Below are 16,484 nucleotides of genomic sequence, written 5' to 3' on the forward strand. Positions count from 1 at the left end.
TTCCACAGTGCATGGACTCATGCACATCAAGAGCTCTCAGGTACATTTATTGCTGTCATTGCAGCATACTATCAACTGCTGTTTTCTCATATCAAGATCTGATTCATAAAAGAAACTGTGCTCATTATATTACAGCGCAAACAGACCCGTGATGTTTGTAGCTGGTTGAAATCCTGTTATGCATCAGAATGTAAATACCCATGTTAGGCTATGTGCCAAGAACACTGGCTACAGTCTGATTTCAGCCTGCTTACTGAGGCCCTCACCTGGCTTCAACTACTGCTGCCATGATCACTGACGTGTGGTCATAAGACCTTTCATAAAGGTGCTTCAGTTACAACCAACTCTCAAGTTTTCACTCTTGCTGCATGTGTTGATTCAATTAAGTGCTTTAGCGGTGACCTTATAAACTTTGTGGGTATATTTTTACATCCTATTTAACATTAATTAAGTACTCATGATTTGTGTGGCATTCCCTGTTAAATGGCAGCTTCTATGGCCTTCTGTGGGTTTTTTTTTCTTTAGTATAGTTTTTCACAATGGTCCTAAAATGCTTTCTGAGAACTGGCTGCAAATTTATCCAGAAAAATCTGCACGTAAAATTGTTCAATTAAAGGAACCAAATACAGTCAATGATTTATCATTTGAAATATTCTAATGATATCAATGTTATCATGTTAAGTCACTTTTTGAAATACATTTCACATTTAAAACTTTGCACTTGTGAAGCAAAGGGTCCAGAACTTTGACACGAGAGATCTTCATCTGGATATCATCATCGCTGTTATCATCCGTTGTGACAATCACACAGAACCACAGCTGGAGACCATGTTGGATTTACCAAGAGGGAGGAAGCCAGACCGTATCATTAGTGGATGATGGATTTTGATGGTAAGTATGGAAGAGATAAAGAAGCACTGCTATTTTGTAAGAGATTAATTTGAGCATTTATGCAGTTTTACTCCTGTAAATACCCTGTGCATACATAATAATGAAGCTATGAGACCGGCTGAATATTAAACTCCTTTTCCTTCTTGTGTGGCGTGGACCTTTTATTTGTGCTAATTAAACAAACATGCTCATCAAACAGCAGGAAACTTGGTTCTGTGCACGTGTGACTTTGTGAAGACATTTCACTGATAATCTCACATAATCACGCAAATATGTATTATTGCTATATAATATGGCTGATATAGCAAAATACATGTATGTGAATCTATCAGGATGTAACAACAACAATGCCTTCTGTACACCCAGCCATTACAGCCATATGGTTGACGTGTAGTTGTGTACTAAACCTATTTTACCATATATTATGCTCTTTATTCAAAACAAAGTAGTTTGCCTGTGAAGGCTCGAGTAAGTCCACTTTGTGACAGTTACCACTGTGGCACACGATGTCCTCTGGATGTTTCTCATGTAGAGTGATGAGTGAACTCGGCTGGTACGTCGCTGTCCAGCTTACAGATCACCTTGTAGATCGCTTTCTTCCACGATGGATCTCGATCTTTTCCCATTGAAATGGCGACGAAAAATTCTCTCAATGTAATCTCTGCAACTTCCAGGAATCTGTCAGGGACCTGTGAACCCATAAGAGAAGTTTTAAGCATTTAGATTAAAGCCTTAAACACAGATTTTGTATACTTATTTTTAAGCTGCAAATCAAGGTAAGTAAGAAGTCAAAACTAGCGAAGGGTCTGTGATTGAGAACAATATTAAACCTGTAGAGAATTACCTGGAATTGTTTTTATCAATCTTAATTCATTTTATTTAGAAAGAATCGCTGCCTATTTTCAATCCTCTCTGAAGACTACAGCCCAACAACACAATGTTTGTACGAAATTGATATTGATCTTTGGGAGTTTTAAAAAAAATCTGATGTATTTGCTGAAATGTTCCTAAAACAACCCTTTACATCAATATACAATTCTTTAATTGGTTTAACAATTGCCACCCAGAATGTACTGCTTTCCAGGCTTTATTGGTGGCATCCTGGAGAGGCCAGTGTGCCATGCATGAACAAATCTACTTATAACTGTCACATGACACCCACATGGATACTTTCAGGGCCTTATAGCTCTCTCTTTAGGATGTACTTTTGATTTCAGCTCCTGCTTCAACACACTGCCTATCACTGATGGGTGTGTTCATGTGTTTAACCTGCTTGACTATCAGATGACGATCAAAGCCTGGACCCCATATTTTCCTTAAAAACCACAACTTTTTTTCTTGTCATGCTTACAGCTCTTCCCCCTTCTCCTGTCCTCTCTGCCACTCGTCAGGAAACAAAAAACAAACACAGCAGCCAACAGCTCACAACATGGTCGCTCACTATGTTTTTGCCTGTTGCATATAAAAGTCTGTATTGCCACTGAAGCTTTTTTTTCCTGGAATCCTGAACACTTAGTAAGACAAACTTGGGAATAGGTATCTGCTGGTCTTGAAAACCATTAAAAACCATTAAATTCAGTTTCCCTCCCAAAAAATATGTCTTTCCAGAGATTAAAAACAATGAATTGTATTTACAAAGTCTTTAAGTTATAACATTCCTTCTCTTGCCCAATGTAGGCATACATGTTACTTGAAATGTGATGATGTGTGAAAAAAAAAAAACTTGTTTCAGGCTGTCTGCAGATCTTATACCTATATAAATTAACAGTTTCCCAAGCAGAAGGCTGTTCAAACCTCTTTCACATAAACTGAGAAAACAAACCCTCCCTCAGCGTCCTGAGCGCTCAGACTGGGCAGAGTAAGCTAGCTATGGCTAACGAGCTAACAGTTACAGTTAGTTAGCTACAGGGTACTTACTAACAGAGAAGACCAATGTCATGAGTAGGGGAATCTTCAAATAATTTCTTAGGATAGGAAACTCAAATTCTGTTAAGTCATTCTCCCGTGTTCTAGTTTATTGGTTGTTTTAATTCTGTTAATTTGACAATTTCACTGCTCCTCAATTTATTAGCAACTACAAAAACACTGAACAGTGAAAGTCTGTAGGGCAATTTTTCAAGTCAGACCAACTTTTTTGATTACCCATTGGCCAAAGTTAGACGACAGCTAATGTAAGCCTATATCTACTTACTAGCTAATCTTACCGCCAGCCAGTAAGTGGATGAATGCTAACATTACCGTTTGACTGTGTTGTACGACACAATAGGAAAGGCGTAAATTCCTAGCCAATGGTAATGTTTGTAAGGAAAGGGTTAAATGCTAACATTAGCTGTTGTCTTAACATATTCAATTCTGCCTTTGTTATCGTTCGTATCACATGTTAAAAAAGGTAGTGTTAGCGGTTAGCCACTGCCAAGCTAACGGATATGCTAGCTAGGAAGTGGTTGAAAACAGTGTTAAAGTAATTTCATCCTAAATCTGCCGTAAGGTTTTGCCAAATTACACATTTTTAAAAAAGAGGGAAAATTCCACATTTAATATAAAATGTGTTTAAGAAAGTTACCAAATGGATTTTTATGTAATTTAATACCAGTATATATTTTCTGGGATTGTGTCCAGGTCAGCCTATTAAATTCAGCCACCAGGAAGTAAAACAATAATATGGTGAACTAAAATTCATAAATAGTAAAACTCAGGACACAATATAGTAAGTTAGTTAATAGTCATGCAATATATTCCTCAAGTCTTAATAAAATTATCATTAAGCTTTGTTCATTATGAAAACATTTATGCTTTACTAGTATGTTGTGTTAGTTTTTGAAACAAATCTTAATTTAATATGATATAAATGACCAATATAATGAGTGTTTAGTTTCCTGTTCTTTTAAACTGACATCACTGTCATTTTATGCTTTATTACAGACGCTGTTCTTGTATTCAGGCTTAGTTATTATATATTTAACGTGACATTTTTTTATAGAAGAGAAGAAATGGAGCTGATTGAATATGTTGGCTGACTAGCTCTGGTTTACAAATATAAAAGGTCAACACGAACTCAGTAACTTTATTATTAATTCCCAGATTAAGTAGAAAATGCTAATCACAGCACCTCTGCGTGCACATAAATACACACCCCAGTTTGTCACTGATTATTCAATATCTCATGGCCTGTTGGATACAACAAGAACCGATAAGGATATTTTCTGCCATATGTCCTTCAAGAGGGGTTACTTGTTATTGCACACATGGTTAAACTTCTGAACTCTGGAAGTCTTTACCTTCAAACGTATCTAATCAAAAAGCACTGAGCTGCCCACTCCCTGCACCATTGTGGTCACTTTTTCCTTCATAATAAGCTTATTTGAGCATCTGTGTGTTTGTTTTTTAGTTGTTGTGCTGCAGTGTCTCATGACTTGTGTCACATTATGCATGATTAAATTCACATGTTAGTGACGTATTATAAAAGGTAATTTACATTTTTTTTAAATGGATACATTTTGAATATTGCCAAACTATTCCTGGTTTTTACTCTCCTTGAACACATTACTGAAGAAATTCACAATTTACTATCACATGCATTCAAATTATTACACACAAAATATTAGGAACCCTTTGTTTAGTAAATCAAGTAAAGCCACAGAAAGAATGAAGATTGAGGCTAGTGGGGAGATTTAAAGTTTAACACAAGCACACACAAAAAAAGGTGAATCATGTGTTGGAGTGCACATGACGATAAAATGACTTAACTTAAAGAAGAAATTACAGCACTAATCACTGATAAACCTGTATCCCACTAAGATCTCACCAGTATTTCGTCCCTTCAGAACAATAAGAATTAAAGTGTGTAGTATCACTCACCTGGAAGTCGTTGGCTTTGTTGTAGTGCACGTTCAGAGCCCTGAAAAGTTCTGATTCTCTCCCCACAGTCAGACCCCTCACGTCGGCCGATCCCTCCACGAGAGCGTGCCGGGCAAACTTCTCCATCTGGATGTAGAAAAACTCCCTGAAGTTGCTGAACCACTTGATGAGCTGAGAGGTGATGCAGCGCGTGAACTGAGGAGGGGGACAGAAAAACAGGTGAGTGAGATGATCAAGGTTTGTTAACTGATGTACTCTAATGAATTAGTATTTATGACAGAAAATGACATGGTTTACAGTGTGTATATGTAGAAATTAAAAGGCAATATAATATGAATAAAGTTATTAATCCTGTTCTGATTGCTTCATTATTATGCTGACCAATAAAAAACAAAGTATTAACTTGTCTTGAACTGATTCTTCATTCTGTAGAGACAGAGATGCATTTGAAAGCATAAATTGGTTTGAAAATACCTTCATGAACCTTCTAATAATTAAACATGCAGTACACAGAACTTAAACCATTGACTGCCTTACAATTAGCATGAATATTTTATCACAAATAGCAAGAAAAAATTCTCCTTGAGATGGGGATAAATGTTAAACGTTGCGTTTGAGGTGCAGACACGGATAGTGCAGTACAGAGTGACAGGAAATGTGGGGGAAGAGGGAGAGGGGATGACATGCATCAAAGAGCCACGGTCAGAGTCGAACCAGCACCCCTACGTCTGTATTTAAAAAATATATATATAATTAAGTTACGTTATTAAAATCCATCAAAATTACAAAAATGTGTGCAAGAATTTCTTACCTGCACGTCATAGAAACACATCTTGAGCACCATGGAGCTCGGGTAGCGAGTGTAAAAGAACATCAGCTTTGCTTTCTTCAGATGACTCGTGGTGAGTCCTTCCTAAATGCACCCGGGTTAAGGAATAAGTTCATACTATATCCTGGACATGAAACGATGGGATACATTTTGTCTTAACTCAGGAAAAATGGAGATAGCACAATTTTCTTCGAAGTTTGGAAGATCAAAGGCGTTACTTGTAAGTGGTTTTAAAGTTGTTGATGAACAAACGGACTTGTTTTATAGCACATCCCTGGTTTCAAGAAAACAATTGGCATGAAAATGTTTTAAAACCTCAAGAAGACAAAATATGAATAATTACAGGTGTCCGAAAGGTAAGCTACAAAAACAAAGACCAAACATTTCATTGTATTTAAAAGGATACGTTCAGCATGTAGAGGTTACTCTTCACCAGGCTGTCGGACTCAGTCTTGACATGAGGGAGACACAGACTCTCTAAAAGCATCGGATCCACCGATACAGTGTGAGTGTGTGGTCTTCTGACGGATCTGGAGTTGACCTTTGATCTCACTTTGATCGTATTCCAATGTGCGTCAAACGTCTCAAACTTTACTTGACCAACTTCTTCTTGTAAGGATCTGAGAGCAAGTTGACGTGAAGTCTGATGACTCTCCTCTAACGGCTGGTCTTCACGCAGAGAGTCATGACTGAAGAGGACTCGAGGGTCGGGATGATGGATAGCTCTGGATTTAGACTGGAGGATGAACTTGTCATCTCTCTCCAGTCGAGGCTTTTGAACAACCAGAGACAGAGCTTCAGTTTGGACATCTGGGACTTGCCCCTCTGTGTTCCCACAACACGAAAGTTTTTGATTATTATCTTTGCAAACCGATTGCTCAAGAGGGAGATCAGTTGCTACGTTCCCTTCCTCAGCTGGCGACGTCTGCAGAAGCGGCATGCTTTTAAAAATAGAGTCAACGCTCCTGTTGACAGCTCTGGACAGTTCGTACTTTAAAACATCTGCCATTAGCTTTATTCTCTCCGGTTTGGATTGATAATAGTTCATCAGCTTCACCTTCTTCCATCCTTGATATTTTCCACTCGAGCTGCTCTTGAACTCACCGTATGAGTCGGTATGATCATCCCTTGGAGATGTTTCAGGTGAATCATTCCAGGCGGGATATTTCTCTTCCTTACTTCCGTCTGAAGTGTTAGTTACTGCATCCCTGTAGTTTAACCTTACTCTCGTCATCTGGCTGTGGCTCCTGCTGCCATGTCTACGTTTTTCCTGATGTAAAGGCAAATCTTGAATTGTTTCATTCTCCTCCATGCCGTCAGACTCATTCTGATTTGTTGTTGCATCTGTGCAGTGCATACCTTTGATGATATTCTCTACTCTGGCACGCTTTGCTTGATGGCCACTATTTACGTTCCAGTGAAGATGGCCACAAGAGCTGGATGAAGGAGATGGGTGCCTTCTCATGGATAAATGTCCAACATCTCTGGAGAGATTGAGCTCCAGCTGGCTGGAACAAGGCAACCTTGAATCAACATTGCCACTGCTGTAATAAACCTGCTCTGGGAGAATTTTCATCTTCTCGCTGTCTTTGTGTAAGGTCACAGGAACACCTGACACATCTATAGGTACTGTCATGGGGTCAGGTTGAAAACTGCAGAGATGCTCTGCAGTGCAGTCACCAGGGCAAACGCTGCCAGAACAATACGAACCTTTGCTCCAAACACTTGGATCCATACTTGCTGGGTTAAAAAAAGACAAAAGTAGACAAAATACTATAATTACAGGATGATTAAAATTACATTAAAGCTTGGAATTATTAAAAATAGATTAGAAACTAGTTTTTTGTGTAAACATTGATCTTGTTTGCCTTGCAAATAATAATAAAATAAAATATACTGTTTTCTCTGTTTTTATGTAATCAAGGGAACTGACGTACATTTCAAACTTTAAAATATTAATAAAGAAATTTTAGTTACTTAAACACAATTATATAAGTAAATGATGTAGATTTAGCATTTGAGTTTAGATAACCATCTTACAGTCTAACTTGATATGAGAATAAGAGAATAAGAAGCACAGCTACATACAGTATTATACATACAATGACCCACCTGTTGCCTGTCGCAAAGGACCCGAGGAGGTCTGAAGCTTGCAGGAGAAGTGACTCAAGTATTTGTAGTGGTCCAACTTAGAGCCCCTTCAGAAACCAGGAGGTGTGGTCTAAAATCCATCCTATCCCATCACAACCTGCCCGTGATAACATTTACTATTATCAGTACCGGACATCCCACTGTTATTACTGGACTATGCAAGGTAGAGGTTCAAATTTTGTCTGTTTTTTTATTATTATTTCGGAACAGAGTGCCTTTGTCTGTTGAAAAAGTACTGATTTTACCTATTGCAAAAATGGTGAATTAACTAATGTTTTTATATTATCATTGAAAAAAATATGTTATTTCAAAAATATAAAGTTCATGACGGTCGATATGTTTTTTTATGTAGTCCAAAAAATCTCGTTTCCCCTATCATGGACCCCCCTTCTAGTGCTGCCGCAGTGGTTCCTCCCAGTCTGTCCGCCCTCGCGCCTGAGAGCAGCGCGAGCTTCCGTACCGCTCCTTCAACTGCTGTCAAAAAGGGACACAGCCGCCAGCTAGCGCTATGTTATCGCGATCCAGATGTGCATACCGGACGCTTGGTCGTTCTCTGTCAGCGGTGAGCCAGGTAGGTAGAAAAAAAGTCACTGAGCTGAGTTTGTTTATTAAACCTTAAACGCCTCCAACTTAATGAAACGAGACCCAGCTAACTGTCTGTTAGCTAGTTTTGAACATACGTTAGCTTGTTAGCTGGGCCTCGCCTGACAAGGACAGACAGACCCTGATGGCTTCAGAGGCAGCTGGTGTGTTTACGTTTTTGAAGGAGCTGATAACAATATCCCCTTAACTATCTGACTATTGACACAGAGGTTATATTTGAAGATAAAAGCTGCAATTAATGTTAGCTTAAAGCAGCAAGTCATAACAAACTAACTAGCTGAGAAACTAAAACCACTATCCTATCTTGCCTCTAAGTTATATTTTCTATTATTTTTACATTTACTTCTTACAATTTCTTTATATCACAGGGCAGTCTTGGCAGGCTAATGTTAGCATGTTATGCTGCCTTGTGTTTCTAAGGCAGCAGCGTGTGGCTGCACTGACAGAAATAGCACATGTCATGTTCACATTACACATGTATGTGTTGTGAGGGGATAGCATGTCTCTGCCCTCACAAGTTCAGCTGTCTGAGAGCAGGTAAAGAAGCTGAAACATGATCACGACAGTAAAAGGTTATTTGTCCTGACAGGGTTGAACTGCACTTCGCCCTACTTCAGACAGACTATGGTAGTGTTGCCAATAGATCAATGCTTGCATAGGTGTCTTAAGAAATACACTAAAGTTGCTAGTTTATAAGGAACACTTATTTAAATTTAACACAGTCTAAAGCTCTGCAGTGCATGTGAAAACCACTCTGAAACAGTTAGCTATAATTAAAACAATAGTAGTCATGGTGACATGGAGACTGCATTAGTTGATTGCCAAATTTATGTAATAAATAGTATATAAATAAGGCTGCAAGTTCTGATTATTTTAACGACATTTAGTTCCCACCAAGTAATTTGATTGGATAAAAGGCAGTCCATGAATGCTGATATATTGTACAACAGCACTGGGACTTTCAATATGTTGCTTGTTGTAAAAGCAATATTAAACTCAAGGGCAAGCTGTTGTAATGAATATAAACACGGCTGTGATTATCTTCAGCGCTCAGCCTGCTGTTTTGTGCCTAAGATGGAATCACAGCAGTGCTCATATTCGCTACAACAGCACTCCCTTTTGTGTGATATTGCTTTACTGTAATTTTATATCATCTATAAGTTTAGTTAGAGGAACTGGAAACAGGGAGTATTCTGCATTTTTGCAAAAAATTAAAACCTACTTTTTATATGTTAGGCTAACTCCAGATAAAGAGGATTTATCTAAGGATGGCTGTACTATACTGCATCAGCATGTAAATGTACCTGAAAGGCAGGCAACTTAGTTAAATGGTGCAAAACATTTTCTTTAAAGTTAATCCACAGTTTTAATCAAAGAAAGCATTAAAGGGGGCCGATTGAACAAGTTAATGGACACAGACTGCAGTCACAAATAAACTTAATATGCTGGTGATTCATCAGTGTACTGGTGTCCTCTCTGCCCTTTATGGTACATTATCCACACCAACCTTGTGAGTAAGAACAATGAAAACTCCACTGACTTGGTGGCTGCCTGCCTGCCTGCACATGCTTCCATTTACTGCATTTGATTTGGTCCACGTCTGACAGCTCCGCCCTCCTCTGGCATCCCACACCAGTAGGTTTTTGTTAAGAGTTCGCAACTGACTTCACCAGGAAAACATCAGCGTAAAATAGCTAGAACTGGACTGACTTCCACACCAGAGGCCCTGCCCTCAAAATACCCACAAACGTGACTCATAACATACAGAAATGCAGCACAGATGGAGCAGCTTGTTTGTGTCAGGATTGGAGAATCCAGTGGTTTGACTGTGGTGATGACGGGTTGTTCTTGTACACAATTTGCTTTGATTTATAAGCCACTTTTAGGCAAAATTGCAAAATAAAATTCTCTATTTTGAGTTTGTATCTGTTTTGTATCATGTAAACAGAATATGTTGTAGCTTTTGGACAGTTGGTCAGGCAAAACGAAACTTCTGAAGACATCCGATAGCTCAATCAAGATGTTTTAGGGACATTTTCCATAAATATTTGGTATTTTCTTGATCACACAATTAATCAAGAAATGTATTGCATTTGAACTGATGAGGAAAATAATTGTTTTTTGAAGCCATATTAACGTATGCCATGTGAAAGGAGGTGGTCTTTGTTTCAAGCAAAACATACTGAGTAGTAAATATTAAAAAGTGGGATTAATCTGATTCTTTTCTTTCTGTGTCCACACAATCTTTTATTTTTTCAGGCCAATAATGTGCTGGTCCGACAAAGTGCATCAGGTACGTGTGCTTCATATTTAGTAGACTCGACCTTTTGATGGGTTTGAGGACCTCATCAGTAATGCAACATCTACAATTGCAGTCTATGTCATCGCTTATAAATAAACAAGCTCTATGAGGGGATAATGAGACGCATATTGAGTGATGTTCTTTGAATGACTTAGATGCTGTAGGACAGTGTTTCTTAAATGAGGGTACTTTTGAAGAAATTAGAGTAATTATATATAAATATACATGTTAGAGCCTCAGGAGAAACAGTTACAGCTCTTGTTTATTCTCTGTCTTCCTTCTTCTCTCACTTTTTTATGTTAAGGCCTTTCTGTCTGCAGCCGGCTAGTTTACAGGAATTCTCAACCGTAAGTGCTCTCTACCACTTTGTTGCCTGTCTTTGAATGCCCCTCATTAACCACAACGTGTAAGAAGAAACTCTCGAGCCAAGAATCCACTATCAGTTTGTGTCTCACATTACTGGTTTGAAGCTGAGTTGCTTACTTCTCCAGCAAATATTGTCTTAAAGAGATTTAATGTGCTGAGTTGTATTTCTTTTTTGGTTTCTCAACATATAGATGTGAATTTCCAACATCAGCAAATGTCTTTCACATCAGATACTTCAAGACTTCTGCTGCTCACAGTACGTACAACAACAGTTCTCAGAGTTATATTGACATCCACTCTGATGGGTGTTAAACTTAAAGCTTTTGTTTGTGCAGGGGACGAGGTCGTCACAGTCAAAACTCCTGCATTCGCAGAGTCTGTTACAGAGGGGGATGTGAGGTGGGAGAAAGGTGGGTAAAGTATTTCACAGTTGTTAGTCAGAGTCATATATTGTTTTACCATTAAAGTAAATGTGACAATACATGCTCTTTCATTGTGTACGTTGTAGCTGTGGGCGACTCGGTGAATGAAGATGAAGTGGTGTGTGAAATTGAGACTGACAAGGTATGAACAAGAACCATCATCTGCCAAAACATTGAGTATGTGATTTGTATTTTTAATGTGTGTGTTTTGTTCTTCCAGACCTCCGTACAAGTCCCCGCTCCAGCATCTGGTGTCATTGAGGAGCTGCTGGTGCCCGATGGAGGGAAGGTAGAAGGAGGGACGCCACTCTTTAAACTCCGGAAAGGAGGTGTGCTAAGTTGAATGATCTTTTTATTTTTCCAGTGATAAACACCTGGTGAAGTTGTGTATTAGTTAATATGAATTGAAACAAGCATGCTGCTGAGAGCCGACTCGATACAGACAAAAACAGTTATTAAAAATGTATTAAATCACAGCACTACAGCGTATTTACAAAAAACTCTGGTAATTGTGATCTTAACTACATTTGTCCTTCCTTCCTCAGCTGTTGCTGCCAAAGCTGCCCCCTCCCCAGCTGCAGAGGCACCAGCTGCAGCCCCACCACCACCACCTCCTGCTTCAGCCCCTGCTGCCATGCCTCCAGTACCTCCAGTGCCGCCACCGGCTGCCCAAGCCAGACCTGGTGTGTCTCCTTCTCTAACATATAAATCTACACAGAGCATGTATTTATTATTATAGAAAATCTGTCTTTTCTTCTGTCAAGTTTCTGCTGTCAAGCCCACTGCTGCACCTCCTGCACCAGCTCCTCCAGCAGCAGGAGCCAGAGGAGAAAGCAGGGTAACACACATGCTGATGACACAATTATCACCTGCAAATGTGAACCACTTAAAGGACGTGGCTCACAGATGCTTTGTTCTCCGTTCAGGTGAAGATGAACCGTATGAGGTTGAGGATCGCCCAGAGGCTAAAGGAGGCTCAGAACACCTGCGCCATGTTGACTACATTCAACGAGGTGGACATGAGGTGAGCCACAGCAGCTCCTGGAAAGATTACACAAACCTTCTTCTGACATTCCCCCTGGTCAGTTCTCTAATGTCCTCAATTTTTGCTTCAGCAACATTCAGGAGATGAGGACCGTCCATAAGGATGCTTTCCTAAAGAAGCACGGCATCAAACTGGGTTTCATGTCTGCGTTTGTGAAGGCTGCAGCCCACGCTCTGACTGACCAACCTGCTGTCAATGCAGGTGAGACACACAGACTTCTTTCTTTTGCTTGAAATAAAACCTCCCCCGAAAGAGTTTAGTGTTCCAAGCCAACTGTTGTCCTTTTTTTAAACCGAACCGTATTCCTAAAATGTTTCACTACAGTTATTGATGATACAACCAAAGAGATCGTCTACAGGGAGTACGTAGACATCAGTGTCGCTGTGGCAACTCCAAAGGTATTTATGTTGCCTTGATAACACTTTCTATTTTCTATAAAAGCTGTTGCTGTCAAATGCAGAATACTCTTGAATATCATGTATTTGTTTTAGGGGCTTGTTGTACCTGTGATCCGTAACGTCGAGACCATGAACTTCACCGACATCGAGAAAGCCATTAATGCACTTGGAGAAAAAGTAAAAACTTTTTGCAACACACATCCTGAGATTTTAACTAATGTTCTTTGGAATCGTAGAATATTAAGTTATATCTCTAAATTGTTTCTGTCATCTGCTTCAGGCTCGTAAAAATGAGCTTGCTGTTGAAGATATGGATGGAGGCACCTTCACCATCAGCAATGGTGGCGTCTTCGGATCTTTGTTCGGCACACCCATCATCAACCCGCCACAGTCTGCCATCCTGGGCATGCACGGCATCTTCAACCGACCTGTGGCCATCAACGGCCAGGTGAGAATTACCTGTCCTCATATATAGAAGGAAGAACTTCATATGCATGCTGTAACTGTGTGACTCATTAAAGAGAAGGGTAGAGCGAAGTGTCAGGTTTTTATACTCAGATTGTCATCATAAAAACAACCAAAGTTTGTGCAGGACAAACTTGTAAAGTCTCAGAGCCACATGCTCAGACAATGATCATTTATACTAAAATGCATCTGCTTGTGCTCCATATCTGAGGCACTCAACTGTGAGTTGTTTAAGGGCCAGTTCGCTGATTTCCAATGGATATGTGGAGCTAATGCCATAACAGTAGGAAAAAGGCTCTGTGCCTTTGGAGGACGCTATCCGCTTCTCCAATGGACCCTCTGAAAACCTCCGCCAGACTACGTAAAAAGCGTCATCTGGTGGAGGCCAGGGAGCTCACTAAACTACACTTCCTCAATCTAGGACGCCCTCCTCCGCTGTTGTGTGTCGTTCAAAATCAGCAGGTTTGAAATGTAGACTGCAGACCTGAAGATTTTTTTAGACGATCCACCGGTATATTCTCGTCGTATTTCGGATTCTGTACCGCTCTGAGCCAGTGCCTGCAGCGGACAACGGTAGTATTTCACTCCAGCATCTCTCGTTGGGACGTTCCTTTCAGAGGGAGGGGCGCAATGCACGCTGGATGTTGTAGGAATGTAGAATGGGGAAAGGCTTTGACTGACAGTTACTTTTTCCAGTGGCCATTTGCTACTTTAATAAAACTGCTTTGTGCTTTGGCAGGTGGAGATCCGGCCCATGATGTATGTGGCGCTGTCGTACGACCACCGACTCGTCGACGGAAGAGAAGCGGTCACTTTCCTACGCAAGATCAAAGCGGTGGTGGAAGATCCACGAGTGTTGCTTCTGGACATGTGATGTTTCTACCAACACATTACCCTCGTGTAAAGATAGCATAAAATATATATTCCACTTCACACAAAAACACGCACAAGTCGCACAAAATTGCCTGAACAACTACTTTTGTCTTTCTAACTGTTCAGTCAGACTGCAGACGGATGTTTTCCTCCTAAGACCTTATGAAGCTCAAACGCATCATGTTATCTGTAGAGTAACTCCTAAAACATATGCTTTAAATGGTTAAAACTTTTTTCACATTTACATGTCTGAGGACTTAAACTTGCGCACACAAGCTTACAATGTTAAAATAACTCGCATATGTATGAGTCAATGCAGGTGGACATGTGAAGCAGTAGATAAACACTCGCTGCATCCTCATCACAGTTGTGTAATCATTAAATAAGACTTCCAGGCAAAAGTTGGCTGCCTGACTTTCTCCCCTGCTTGTTAGTTGCTGCTTCTGAACCACTTTTTCCACAGCAGCTCAGTCAAATTAGTTCAGGATGTTCCTTGGTTTGCTGCTAGTCTTTGTTACTAGCAATAGTCTGGAAAAAAACTTTCGTCATCCCCGTCCTGTCTTTGTTTAAATGTGTTAAAAGCTTTCCGGCAGATTCTATTGTGCACTTTTGGTAAACCACACACGTGAATTCACTCTTCATTGGCAGAAACTGTTCAAAAACACCAACCAGACTTTTAAAAAAAAAAAAAAAAATCTATATACAGTTTATTGTTACTTTATGGGCAACATGTTGGGAGAATTCTGCTGCAGGTTTTTCTGTTGAGCTCCAGGGTTGTTTTCATTGTGCTATCCTATATATAAAATACTTGTATCTATTTAAAGAAACAATTTTTAACATTAAACATCTCAAGAGTTTTATGTTCTTACATTTGTCTTGCACATTTAATTTGCTGTATGACTGTTTGTCCAACTGAAATCTTGGATCCCATCGGCTACAGTCTGATGACGATGTAGCCTCTGGGGACACCGGTGAACATGCCGGGGCGTGTAGCCAGCGGTTAGCGATAAACGTGTCCTTTTCCGCGTGCTGCATTGGCCTTCATTTGTGATGCATTCAAGGATGTCGGGAAATCTGAATGCTGAACGGCTTTCGTGACACAGCGTCAGGGAATTTATCTCAAGTTGAATTTTAGATCTAGAACAGACTGTTAGCTGTTAGCATTCAGATGTGTGTTTATAGAGATGAATAAGAAGCTAAGTCATCATCAGATGACCGCTAATGGGAGCCGGGATGTCATCACGGCGGATTACATTCCGCCTGCTTTTGCTCTCCACATGGACTGTTCTTCCTGCATGCGCTGCAGCCTGCTGATACGTGATTGGTCGATATTACTCGGACTACAGTAGTAGTACACGTAGTACAAACGGAAACCAGAACACGTACGGTCCCGGAAATCCACGTTCTCTTTGAACATAGCAGTATGATCTCAGTCCTGAGTCATGTAATGTTACATGTACACCGCACCAGACAAACTGTTGCATGCACATTTCACTTGAACTTTCCTCTTCTAAGTACAGACTTGGTCTTTTACAAACTGATTCACAAACATGACAAAGGCAAAAATGAAAGCACAGAGCTGAGGCAGGGAACATCTTCGTGGTCTATCTTGGCTGCAGCATTTTATCTCGTGCCAAAACTAATTTGCTCCTGAATTCCCTGCTCTCCCCGTGAATTCTGAGCCAAACACCGATCTTCAAAGCCTCATTAGCCGGGCCTACCGCTCGGCTCTTGAGAAGATCCAAATAATGGGATCATGTCTGACAAAGTCTTGAGGGTTGATCGGCCCTTTCTCCCACTTCACAAACACAGGCTCGAGTGTCTGCAGCTGTGTACGATACCCCTTCAGCATTTCTGTTTACTTTAATAATCACAGGGGACAATGGGTCCTAATGTACGTCTTTGTTTCTCTGCCAGCACCTACACAAATGTCTGAACAACACTGTTTGGAGGAAAAGCACAGGATTCATTATGAGAACACAGAAAACCCAAATATTAGATTACCATGAGAATACTGGAGGTCCTAATGGGCCTGAATACAGCAAACAATGCTACAAGGGTTCCTTTAATTTAATTATTTACTTTTATTACCGCTCAAGATTCCATTAGCGCTCTAGAGATGATGGTAATTGGCAGCGTGTGCCAGTGGGTGCATAGATATCTGAAGGGTTTGTTGGCAGGTTTTTGTTTCGTCTTCAAAATTTGGCCAAATCTGTGAATTTCCAATGGGACTGCTCAATAAGACGTGGGTTTAAAGTCTTTGTGTCCATTCAGATGAAAG

At 40.1% G+C, this 16,484-nt stretch overlaps 2 protein-coding genes across 3 annotated transcripts; one reads left to right on the forward strand and one right to left on the reverse strand.

Moving 5' to 3' along the window:
• Nucleotides 1-1,415: 1,415 nt before the first annotated feature.
• LOC138585300 (prospero homeobox protein 1-like) lies at nt 1,416-7,214 on the reverse strand. The gene is made up of 4 exons (XM_069657587.1): nt 5,985-7,214; nt 5,561-5,662; nt 4,750-4,944; nt 1,416-1,580 (listed from the first exon to the last, which is right to left on the reverse strand). The coding sequence occupies exons 1-4, from the start codon at nt 7,212-7,214 to the stop codon at nt 1,416-1,418; spliced, it is 1,692 nt and encodes a 563-aa protein (XP_069513688.1).
• A 981-nt stretch (nt 7,215-8,195) lies between these two features.
• On the forward strand, nt 8,196-15,071 carry LOC138611579 (dihydrolipoyllysine-residue succinyltransferase component of 2-oxoglutarate dehydrogenase complex, mitochondrial-like). 2 transcript variants are annotated; one of them, XM_069684761.1, is made up of 15 exons: nt 8,196-8,300; nt 10,592-10,625; nt 10,939-10,981; nt 11,192-11,256; nt 11,336-11,410; nt 11,509-11,564; nt 11,643-11,751; nt 11,968-12,105; nt 12,187-12,260; nt 12,349-12,446; nt 12,538-12,668; nt 12,792-12,865; nt 12,959-13,042; nt 13,146-13,313; nt 14,070-15,071. In XM_069684761.1, exons 1-15 carry the CDS (start codon nt 8,238-8,240, stop codon nt 14,202-14,204), a joined length of 1,347 nt encoding a protein of 448 aa, XP_069540862.1. In that variant the 5' UTR covers nt 8,196-8,237; the 3' UTR covers nt 14,205-15,071. The 2 variants fall into 2 exon arrangements, with proteins under 2 accessions (XP_069540862.1, XP_069540869.1); XM_069684768.1 differs by having other exon boundaries at nt 8,196-8,291.
• Nucleotides 15,072-16,484: the final 1,413 nt, after the last annotated feature.

The sequence above is a fragment of the Semicossyphus pulcher genome, unplaced genomic scaffold (genome assembly GCF_022749685.1).
Source record: "Semicossyphus pulcher isolate SPU_LCO1_2020_fin unplaced genomic scaffold, fSemPul1.0.p SCAF_11, whole genome shotgun sequence".
NCBI lineage: Eukaryota > Metazoa > Chordata > Actinopteri > Labriformes > Labridae > Semicossyphus > Semicossyphus pulcher.

Bases quoted from the DNA above. Each gene is read 5' to 3' on its own strand.
- LOC138585300 (XM_069657587.1), bottom strand. From the start codon at position 7,214: ATGACAGTACCTATAGATGTGTCAGGTGTTCCTGTGACCTTACACAAA. The intron at 4,945-5,560 runs GTAAGAAATTCT...CCCCCTCCTCAG, and splicing joins TGTGTTTCTATGACGTGCAG to TTCACGCGCTGCATCACCTC. The intron at 1,581-4,749 runs GTGAGTGATACT...ATGGGTTCACAG, and splicing joins ACAAAGCCAACGACTTCCAG to GTCCCTGACAGATTCCTGGA.
- LOC138611579 (XM_069684761.1), top strand. From the start codon at position 8,238: ATGTTATCGCGATCCAGATGTGCATACCGGACGCTTGGTCGTTCTCTG. The intron at 11,257-11,335 runs GTACGTACAACA...TTGTTTGTGCAG, and splicing joins CAAGACTTCTGCTGCTCACA to GGGACGAGGTCGTCACAGTC. The intron at 12,447-12,537 runs GTGAGCCACAGC...TTTTTGCTTCAG, and splicing joins TTCAACGAGGTGGACATGAG to CAACATTCAGGAGATGAGGA.